Raw genomic sequence first — 12,189 nt, forward strand, 5'->3', positions numbered from 1 at the left:
TTTAAAGAATCATGAGTTTAAATGTTTTTACGAAATTTGGCACTGAGATATATCTTGAATCTCGGGGACCGGCTACTGCGGATAGGCTACTTTTTGTCCTGGAAAATCAAAAGTTCCCACGGGATTTAAATCGGAACTTAAATCCACGCGGGTGAAGCCGCAGGCTTTTCTTGGTAGCGAACACCCCAATTAATAATTATGAGCACTATGATAAAAATAACCTCGAAAGATTTTACAATTAGAGGGTCGAAACTAGACCCTACCGGTTCCATAGTTTCTACCTATTTATATTCTTGACAAAATGTGCTACTTTTCTTCAAAAATCACTTAGTTTTTTGACCTATAGAAAATCTTGAAAATACCTACACATTATATTGTATCTAACAAGAAACAATAATCTACAATAAGTTTAAATATTTTATGTTAAGGCAGATCAAAATTCGGTTCCGTTTTGCAGCTACCCTCAAAAGAATGTTTTGCAAAAAAAAATATGAAAAAATGTATGAAAATCATGGCTACATATTGTATGCAAATACACAATATTATAATAAAAATTTACGAAAAATTCGCTTGTGTGACGAAAACAAAGCCGGATTACAAATATACAGGTTGGCCGGGGATGTGACGTCTAAAAGAAAAATTTAATGTATGTTCAGCGATTTTTAGTAGTTTAGGAGATATGAATTTTTAAATGATTTTTTCATAATTTTTATCAGTCAGTTGTTTTTATTTTTTTTCTCTTACTGTGGACCGTTTTTGGTCATTTTTTTCGTGGTAATTAGTAACTATAAACTCAACTATTGCCTAAAAATTACAGTTTACCTAGGCATTATGAAACATGACTAAAATTTTATCGAAAATTCAAAATTATTGTTCAAGCGCAGTAGTTACAGAACTGCAAGACTTGAAAAAAAATTAAAAAATAAGGGCGCTCATGGCATCTAAGTATTTTCAAAACTTTTATGGACTTACCACTTTAGAAATAATTAAAAAAACCTAACCTTAATAGGGGTTTTGATGTAAATGGTCTCCAAAGTAAATGGGTGACTTTTTAAATTCAAAATTAATCATAATTTTTTTTTTCAAATTATGGAAAATTCACAAGTTAAAATATACTTTATTAATTTAACTGTTTTAGGGTTCCGTACCAGTAGGGTGCCAATGGGACCCTTTTACTAAGCCTCCGCTGTCCGTCTGTCCATCCGTCCATCTGTCAGCCAGCGGGCTCTTGAACCGTAATATGTAGAGAGTTGAAATTTTCATAGAATGTGTATTTCTATTGCTGCTATAACAACAAATAATAAAAAATTAAAAATGTACTCGCGCATGGTGGGTTCCGTAGAAGATGAAGTACTTTAATTTTTTTTAATTTACCTGGCGGCCATTTTGAAATTTTTATTATTTGTTATTATAGCAGCAATAGAAATACACATTCTGTGAAAATTTCAACTCTCTACCTGGGTGAAAATACAAAAGTTGGACAACTTTTTGCCCTTTTTTGTTAACACAATTTTTAACCATAATATAAACATTATATTGGTTTGTATGTATACAATGTGGCTAATTCCATTGTACACAATCTCTAAACAAAACTGAAATGCCTCGTCTAAATCTATTGCTATCCCTTTCATGAAGTTGCTTGTAGAAAAGGATAGCACTAGATTTAGACCTGTTAATTTAGTTTAGATTAGAGATTGTGTACAAGAGAATCGGCCCCATTATCGTATTAATATAGCATCCTATGACGTGCCAGTCAGTTTTTCAAATATTTTGTGAGTTATTTGCATTTTTTCAAATTTGATCGCCAAAGGACTGACGAGGATGGCAGAGGAGTGATTAAAAACACATATTCGTAGGAAAAAATAAGATTTATTGTGACTTTGAGTACTTGCAAGTACAAATATCTTATAATCTAATAAAGGCAAATTTCTTAAGAATTAAATCATATTGAATTTTTGGTATTTTCAAGTAAAAATGTCTTAGAATCTAATAAAGGCATATCTAATGAATGAAATCACATTGTACCTATGAAAATAAAGCTGCTTATAGCAATATTGTATTTTCTATTCCTAAATCAAAATTGCGGAATGCAATGACTAGCTGATACAAAAAGTAAGCTAAAATCAGCTCTTATGCTGCAACAAAAAAAAAATGCTTGTAAATATTAAAATATCAATAAAATTGATTTTCAATAACGTCAGTCTTCTCTCTAAATTGGTAAATAATCCTATTCATAACTAGGTTTGGTACAGGAAGTTTTTTATTACTTGGTCATTGGTACCTTCATCTGACACATAGCTTCCGTCCAATTTAAACAGAGTACTGACGCCAGCGGACTGATGAATTGGGCACTAATTTGAGGTTATAGTTGAAACTTAATTTGTTATCTATATTTTTAATTATTAAGATGATATATTTATACATATTACATGTAATCATGCATAAATTAAAACAAAACATAGCCACTAAAGAAAATAAAGACTCACCACAGTACTGAAAACTTGACTGGTTCAGCACAAACATACGCGGTAACAACGGTGCTAGCACTGGTCTCTTAATGGCTGCCGTCAATGTGGTACGCTCTGCTCTGCACCTAACTTTACTACCAACTTTCAAACTGTACATTGAGTTGACGTAAGTTCGGTTATATTTTGCGGGAATTTCAAATTTTAACTTGGCACAACGGACTGATGGGCAAAAGTAATGACAAAGTTTGTTAATTTTTTTTAAATAGCCTTTCACAGATTCTGTTAATAAATCTGTGAAATATGTTTTAAACATATATTAAAGAATATATATAAATAATAAGATACACAATAAATACGGAATATTTTTTTATACAACCACTTCATTAAGCGTTTTTGTGATTGTGACACACCAGCGGACTGATGTTTTGAGGGTTTATTGTATTATTTTACCAATTAGCTTTAAGAGTATGTGGTTCAAATTGAGTGGACACCTAAAAAGGATTTTGGAATTTCATAATATAGTGTCACATAACAAAGTACATCAAAGTTTTCGTATTTATTGGCTGATGACAGCAAGTTGCCCAACTTTTGTATTTTCACCCACCTATTTCGGTTCAAGAGATACGGCCCGCTTACAGACAGACGGACGGATGGCCGGACGGTCAGCGGAGGCTTAGTAAAAGGGTCCCATTGGCACCCTTCTGGTAAGGAACCCTGAAAACAGTTAAATTAATAAGAGACAGAAATATAGACAGAGATAGAAATAAGAGATTAGAAGAGAGAAAATTTCGAAAAGGTGGGGTGCTCCGATTTCGTTCTGGGAGATATTCAGAGTCATGATCTTATTGTATTGTTTATGAACTTAATGATGATTAAGTTGATGACTGGAATTTCAGTCAAAACTACAGACCAATCTCTATAGTCAAAATTAATACTTTTAATTGTTTTTCGCAGTTAAAAGTAGTTTTGACCGAACAAGAGTTGACGGTAACATAGTAATTTCTTAGGAGATAAAAAAATTGCACTAGGTTAAAAAAATTGACAAATCCATGTTTTAAAAAAAATGACTTAAATCAAAAACGGGACATTTTTAGCCAATTCATTGATATTCATGGGCTTTTTAAAAGCAAAAAGATCTTCCCTACAACTCCTACACGGGAACCGGTGGTAGGTATACATTATATTTTCTCTTTGTTGAATATCTGAATATATAGGTATTTAATGGGATATATCTGAATATATTTTTATTGGGATAGGAGTATTCTAATTCAGGTAGTTAAAATAACAGTGATATCCATAGTAATATGCACTAAGTATTAGGTATGTAATTGGGATATCAGATTATCGTATTATAGATTTTATGCACCTACATTATATGCATATATTTACCAATCTAAATATAATTTTATGCAAATATTTACATCAAAGTTATTGAAATTATCTCGAAAATGAGGCGTTAGTATAATTGAGTTAGTTTACTTATAATAACAGTTCGTTTTGTTTGCTGCTTCTGTAGAATTGAATCCTGTGACCTCCAACTGGGAGACACATGGAGGGGGATGCATGGCAAGATGAGCGTGACCGCGCCGGGTAAGAAGATAAGAAAAAAGTCAACAGACAATAAATCTCAACAGTAGGTATTTAAGCGATATAAACGTTTTTATTTTGAGATTTTTACATTTCGTCTTCCTAATTATTTTTCACCTTTATTATATGTTTAGAAAGATAGGTAAATTATTTATTTCCCCGTAAAAAATTATCGAATACATGTGGCTATATAAGGGGGCGGATAAACAAATTCCTTATGAAAGTCGCCAATGCATTGGCTTTCCTTTATTGCTGCAAATGTTCTTTGGCGGTGCAGATAATCACATTTATCAGACGACCAGCCTGCTCGTTTGTTTGCTATTTATATATACTTCTGTAAAAGAAAAATATATTTATCTTTTATAATTATGTGTGATTGACTCTACTATTCCTCTGTCGTACCTACCTTTACAAAAATATAATAACTTTAGCTTGACTTACCCATATTGGAAACTTATGCTGATGTCTGGAAAATCCCTTACCTAACCGGCTAGATACAGGTGTACCGAAATAAAATAATTATAGTTACTTTGGTTATCCGTTGAGTGGCATGTTACCAAATTGATTAAACTTAGCTATCCATCTAGGTACCTATATTACAACAACCGTCTCAGCAGATGCGGTTATAAGGCAGGAAACGATTGTATTATTGCTGTGATTCTAGATTAATAACTTGTTCTGACACGCTATTCTCTAAAACACTGTTCGTGAGCTGTCTGTGTTTTAATTACACGCCTTTTATAAAACCTCACATTTTTTGGGCTGAATTCTATAACTATTATTGTTATTGTTAAATTGCCCAAGGTGTAATTTAATATAATCAGAAGTTTATAATAATTCCACTAAAATATAGTAAGCTAGATTTAAATTATTATAGGCAATAAAAGAAAAGAAGTTTTAATTTTTGAATACTTTACTAATAAAAACAATTAGAAACTTGTGGCTCGATATTTTTCATTACCAAATGACCACTTGTGGCCGTTTAAACACTTCGTTAATAATATTATATAAGCTGTGCGAGTGTCTTAAGAATATTTCGAGTGCCTACTCGATACATGTCGAAAAGTTCTTGTAAGCGTTATTCTTTCATGTTTGGAACTAACCATCTGTAAACTTAAGAACGTGTTTTTGAAAGAGGTCTTGCAAGAGAAGAGTCAGTATCCTCTGGTTAGAGAGGGAAACCCATGGGAAAACTCATATGTTACGGCTAATAAACAAAACACTAATGGCAGAGACTTTTTGCAAAGCAATTTTTAGTTTTTACCTACCAAGGCACCTTTTCTGGTTAACCTTACGGCGGTTACGCACTCATCCGATCCGAGTCCGTGAAAATACGTTCCTTTTTGTTTTGTATAGTAGGTTATGACATTATGTCGTAGATAAACGCTGGTATTCTCACGGATGACGGATAGAAGTCGGATGACGGAAGTGCAGTGCGTAATCGCTGTTAGACTGCGTCACTAAGTTTCTCCATGCCTTAATATCGCAGACCGATAGTGGTAGATTCAACAAAAATTGGCGAACATAGAGAATATTTTGAGACAATATTTTACTTACTTCTTTAACGCAGACATCATACAAAAATATCTAGTCAAGTGTGTGTCACAATACGTATATAAGTTACGGTTCAGATTTTTCCCCCATTAAATTACACTTCAGCCTGACATCATAGCTCTGGGTTCTAGCTATATGTGAGGCTTGACTGTCCTGATATAAAAATATTAATTAATTATTTATTATCAATGTTATATTTTTTATGTGGCTGCGCGAGATTTAGTAATATGTGCGGCTAAGCGTGTGAACAATTTTTTGTAGGGTTTTGATATCATATTATTATTTAATCTATGGCAAAAGTGTCCAAAGTTTTATTTTTGGGGAATATGTATATACATTCGGTACTGACCAATGAATCCACACGACATTCTTGATTCAGAAAACAACGAACTATCTTTTATGTGCAATATATCAAGCAAATTTACGACAAAGTATGTTACAAAGATTTTATAGTTTGTATTTTAAGATATGAGTTTAGATAAAAATATAGTGTAAAACTACGACTAGTATTAAAACACTCGGGTTTTAATAACCTTTATTATGCGACAGTATCATGAACTTCTATAAAATACTTACCTATTCAACGAGTTATCACTTGAGGGGGTGAAGCAAATCTTTTTTCGCTTTTCTTATTCAGGAGGTAGCCTAAAAAACTGTTATTTTTCTAAGTTTAAATGACTATGTGTACCTGTGGGCTATGACACACGGACAGACAATGAACGAAACTGTAAGGGTACCTTGTTTTACTACGGTACCCTAAAAACGAATTTAAGAAAATCGGAGTAAAAGTATTAATTGACCAACTCACGCCGAATCGATCAGATTTTTGTAGGAAAGAAGGATCCAACACATAGGCAGGTACTCGATAAAGCACGCGAGAGAGACTTCGCTCACGTAAGTCTGTATAATATCAGACACCCGGGCGAGGGTGGCTGCTTGCAGCCGTCGAATAAAACTCGTTCTCAGACAGAAATCGACTGTCTGCGTTTGGGCTTAAGTCGAAATTTACTGAGCAATCTATATATATAAAATTCAAAGTCCTGACTGACTGAACTACGAACTATGACTTATAAAAGCTCTATTTCAAGTTTCATCTTATTCTTATATTTTACATAAATCGCGAAATCTATAACATAATTTAATACATTGGATTGAAACGTTATTACATTTCACTGTATAAAATATTACCTGCCTTAGCGGTACATTTTAGTTTTAGATAAATAATTAATTTACTTTAATTACTTAATTAAATAATTTTATTATTTACTAGCTGATCTCCGCGGCTTCGCCCGCGTGTATATAATATATCCTATGTCACTCAGGAATAATGTAGCTTTCTATTGGTGGAAGAATTTTCAAAATCGGTTCAGTAGTTCCAGAGATTACCCCCTACAAACAAACTTAACGACATTACCTCTTTATAATATTAGTATAGATTTACTTTAGGATCACGTAAAAATTGGCAATCGTTATTTTAACTTAATCCTAGTTAGTATCTTGTTTTAGTCGAAACAACTAAGTAATTATTGAAAGCAATTTCCTATTTTGGAATGACTTTGCTTGTGCTAGCGACTTGACCGAGATTGACTTCCTTGCTAGCAGTGCCAATATGATAAGGGTTATATGGCCCAGTTCTGAGAGAAATCTCCGAGATAGAGAAACTTCGCAACATTGTTCCATAAAAAAATTGGATTCCAACTCCTCAATCCTGATGCTGCAGAGGACCTGATCACCTAAACTGATGGGATTTAGCAACTGTCGGTTATAAATTGATATTGGAGGTACCTACCAAGTAAATACTATATCGTTGGAACTCGAGAACCCAACTTCTCAACCCTGATGCTGTAAGGAATTGCATTCCTAAATCGTGGTGATTTAAAAACTGGCCTGATAAATTTTGGTTATTAAAAGGAACGACTAAACCGATGCGACGCTGCTTACTTCCAAATCCTAACTAACATTCCTAATTGCATTGGGCTTTGAAATCGGTAGGATGTTACTTGCGAGCGGCACAGGAGTGCAGAAGGCGGGTAGAGACTTGATAGGCGCGAGGGGTGCATCGATTCGACGTAATTATTTTGCATGGATATGGTTATAGACCGGAGACTGGAGAGTGACACATTAATGCCGGATAACCAATGAGTTTCCACGGGATTTTTAAAAACATAAATCCACGCGGACGAAGTTGCGGGCATCAGCTAGTCATGAATAACCGTATAGCTGTGTATATGCGAAATACCGCTAAGTCACGTCAAGTTATCATTATAATATAGATAGTATTAAAATAATATAATAACGCCAGTAAAGGTTCCTAAATTTAAATCTCAAAGAGATTTTTTCATAAATTATGTCGTATACGTTTCGCAAATTGCTAATACGCGTGGCCGCCAATTTTAATGACGTTCGCACTAGACTGAAGTTTTGAGCTGATGATATATTGACGTCATTTCGATGTTAATGAGACATGGTTCCAGCGCAATAGCAATTTGCGGGATTTATAACCGTATAATAATAATAAATTATAACACTAAAATTCATCAATAATCAATTTACGTAATTAGTGTCATATATGGTGTGTACAAGTTTCGAATGTGGCGTTTCGTTATTTATTTTATGTTAATTTATAGCACCAACTAGATTCTAGGTTGATTATTTTGTTTTTGATTCGGTAAAATAATAAAATTTTACGAAATAAACGTATACCTACTTTGGAAGGATATGACTTATCCTTCCAAGGTACGGAACCCATCGCATGTCGGTTTGGGCGTTCCAGGCAGATAGCGAGATGTTACTACTATCGGTCTGCTTAAGACACCGTCCACAGTGCTACTGTACTATGTAGTACATTTTCTGGAATTTCATTGAATTGTCACTCGTGTACACAACGTACAAGTTATCACAATCTAGTGACCCCTTAGTTTCGATCAGATTTTCGGCATCTTTATTTTCGATTGGTATTGTAAAATCAGTCAAAAAGTTTTAATGTCCTTTTACCTGCCTCTAGTAACCTAATCTGCTATTGTCTTAGTATCTTTGACATATTTTTAAGGATAATGATCCTGCTCGATGATGTTTTTAATTTTAAAATGGCCGTATTCGTTTCAAGCATAATAAAATTTAGTTAGATACATGTATCGGTGACTGATAAGAGCATATCAATTTTCAGAAACAAGTGCGACAACGAAAAGCGACGCCGAGAGCACGAAAACGAAGTGATAAACCAACTAGAGGAGCTTCTTGGCACTTGTTTAGCAGAGGTGAAGCAGCCCGACAAGAACGGCATTGTCCGCGAGGCCACCCGGCTGATCGAGGGCGTCCTGCAGCAGCGGAGGGACTGCCCAGACGACTGTCCTCTGCGAGTGATCGAATGCCTCTCGCCAGTTCAAGCGGGCGAAGTAAGCTCCAGCGAGCCACAGCTGCCAACATCTGGTTTCCAGTATTCCGAACTCAGCACTCTTATTGAGGTACGTAAGTACGATACCATTTAGTTTTGGCCTTGACTTGCAGAAAGGATTTAGATTCAGAAGACATAACTATTATCTGCGCGTTGGATACCCTGAGTCCGAGCACGACTCTGAGCTTTGTGACGACAGAGAGGCTGGAACTCAAACGCTCAACTCAACTCAAAGAGGCAACAGCCTCTTTGAGTTTTTGCTTACTTAAATTAAGATTCGGCTCATAGGAAGCTTAAGGGCTTATTCCACCTTCCTAAATAAGACGTCCTAATTAGACTTAGACGTTACCTAATTTATAACCATTTAGTTATAAATTAGGTAACTATACCATTTTGGACGTGTTATTTAGGAAGGTGGAATAAGTAGAGACCTATTCCAGTTCTTGATACGCCTTACTCACAACCTTGAATGGGAAGCTGGAAGAAATCTCTGTTTAGAGATAAGCATTTCCAATGTAACTTAATTTATTACTTTGTAACAACAATTTTGGTACATGAAAAATAAAAATATATAAAATAAATAAATATAAGTCCTTTATCAAGATTTCGTATGTGGAAATTGCACAATAATGCTAAAGGTCCCGGGGGTGTTAACCTGTTTATCATCAGCTAATCGAGATTGCGAATGTGGAAGTTGCTCCATAGCATTACGATACAAGGTACGTCGATTGGCTGGCTGTCAAGTCTATCTAGTATCTAGATATCGGTGTGGTATTGCTTGATGCTTCATAGTATTCAGGCTGCAGGTGCTGTTGCTCTGCTTATGAAATAGGTAATCTATACTATCCACCCTTATAAATGTGTATGTGAGTCTGCCTGCTACTGTTTCATTTTGACGAAATTTGGAATAGAGATAGCTTGCATCCCGGAGACGGGTATTGACTACTTTTTATCCTGAAAAACCGGCCAAGTGCGAGTCAGGCTCGCGCAATGAGGGTTCCGTACTACACTCGTATTTTTTAGACATTTTGCACGATAACTCAAAAACTATGATGCATAAAAATAAATAAAAATCTGTTTTAGAATGTACAGGTGAAGACCTTTTATATGATACCCCACTTGATATAGTTATCTCACTTCGAAAGTTGAAAATACTAATTATTAGTTCATGACAACAATTTAATTTTTTTTGTGTGATCTAACCCTAAATTTACGGTTTTCAGATTGAACTACCTGCCAAATTTCATGATTCTAGGTCAACGGGAAGTACTCTGTAGGTTTCTTGACAGACAGACAGACAACAAAGTGATCCTAAAACCTAAATTCACGCGGACGGACGAAGTCGCGAGCATAATTTAGTTAGAATAATGAAGTAGCAAAAAGACTAAATTTAAAGAAAGATTGAAAGCAATCGATATATTTATCAGTAGGTATTAGTCACACAGGGCTAAGTGCTATTGACCTAGTCATTATCCGATTGTCAAGAATGCGTGAAAACACTGGTGAAATAATATTATAGAGCTGCAACTTTTGAAAGATTCTACGTAAAAGTATTTTAACTAAAGTGTATGTTTAGCCTTAATGCCATAGTAATTTATAATATTACCAAATTAAGTGCCTGGGCTTTGACCGCGTGGATTTATTTTAACAAAACTTGCTTACATATAACTTTCATGGAGTCCTGGTTCCTAAACTAGGAAAGCTCGTATCTTAAGGATTAGAGCCTTCCCAAACATAGTAGTAATTAAAATTTACCGCTGTATGACCAAATCTAAAAGGTTTATTATAAACAACTAGATGTGTGGCCGATAGGATTTTCCCTTATCCCCGACTTAACCCCCTGAGGGTTGATTCACATTGGCTGCGAATCGAAGCGAAATTCTAAAATTTTACACAGCATATTGCCTACCCTTTCTCTTTCCAGATTTTTTTCTTTTGTACGAAAATGAGTTTCAAACAGGTCAAAGTTATAAAGTTCGAAAAAGTGAAATCCAATTAAAGTAGACAAGGATTCCTTGAAATATGTTATACTTAATTGTTCTTAACTATGTAAGGTTACATGCAAATAAAATACTTTAATCACTTTAGAATCAAATGTTTACCGGATAATAATATTAATGTTCTTTCCAATTATAGTGGGCTAAACTACTAAATTATGAAATTTTAATTCATTTATTAGATGCTTCGCTAAGTTTTTTAACAATATGTCAATCATTTCCCGGAATTTCAGGTTGAGAAAAAAATTAATCTTCTCGAATTTTATTATTAGGTACTCGTGTTATTGCAAATATAGATTAGCCTTAAATATAGCTGGTTTACGCGTGTTACCTTTACACGTTGTTAAATGTTGTGTACAATTTCAGGCAATCAAGCACTACACCGACGTCCTGGGTTTAATATTAATGGAAATCAACTCGAAAGGCGAAATAGAGTGTGTGTCTGAAAATATAAAAGATCTTGTCCTCGCGGAGAGGACAGAGTTGTATAAGAAATCAATATTCTCGCTCCTGCATGCCGATGATCATGCGAAAATAAAACCTTTGTTGAGGAATATACAAAACTTCGCCTGGAGCTCGGGAGAGTCGGACAAGTTTCAGTATCTTCAAGCACGTCTACTTATAAAGGACTCAAATGTGACTGATAGTCCAAGGTTTGTAAACACATTCATCATCATCATCATCATCATCATCATGATAACCCATCGCCGGCTCACTACAGAGCACAGGTCTTCTCTCAGAGTGAGAAAGGTTTTGCCCATAGCCACGCTATCCAAGTACGGATTGGCAGACTTACACCTTTGAGGACATTGTGGAGAACTCTCAGGGATGCAGGTTTCCTCACGATGTTTTACTACACCGTTAAAGCAAGTAATATTTAATTACTTAAAACGCGTATAACTCCGACAGGTTAGGGGTGCGTGGCCGGGGACCGAACCCCTGATCTCCGATTAGGAGGCAAACGTTCTAACCACTAGGCTATCACATATTACTTGCTGACTATTATAGTTTACGTGATATACGTGTCGTTGGTGCCAGTTTCAAATGATAGCAGTGCCATACAAGAGGGGATGTACACTATTACCACAGAATATATTTAAATAGTACTTCCAGGCTATAATAACGTAACATTGTTACATCTACATTGAGAACCAAACGGAATAATAATATTTTAAACATGTAACATCAC

At 34.8% G+C, this 12,189-nt stretch overlaps 1 protein-coding gene across 8 annotated transcripts in view; it reads left to right on the forward strand.

Annotated features, from left to right (window-relative positions):
- Positions 1-12,189, forward strand: part of tai (taiman) — a 79,317-nt gene that overhangs the window by 37,030 nt on the left and 30,098 nt on the right. For 6 of the 8 annotated variants that reach the window (XM_069501232.1, XM_069501218.1, XM_034973571.2 and 3 more), the window contains 3 exons: positions 3,985-4,101; positions 8,776-9,073; positions 11,367-11,653. In XM_069501232.1, the coding sequence (XP_069357333.1) occupies positions 3,985-4,101; positions 8,776-9,073; positions 11,367-11,653 (702 nt within the window). The remainder of the gene's footprint in view (positions 1-3,984; positions 4,102-8,775; positions 9,074-11,366; positions 11,654-12,189) is intronic. The other 2 variants (XM_069501256.1, XM_069501225.1) reach the window with 1 other exon arrangement.

The sequence above is a fragment of the Maniola hyperantus genome, chromosome 1 (assembly GCF_902806685.2).
Source record: "Maniola hyperantus chromosome 1, iAphHyp1.2, whole genome shotgun sequence".
Taxonomy (NCBI): domain Eukaryota; kingdom Metazoa; phylum Arthropoda; class Insecta; order Lepidoptera; family Nymphalidae; genus Maniola; species Maniola hyperantus.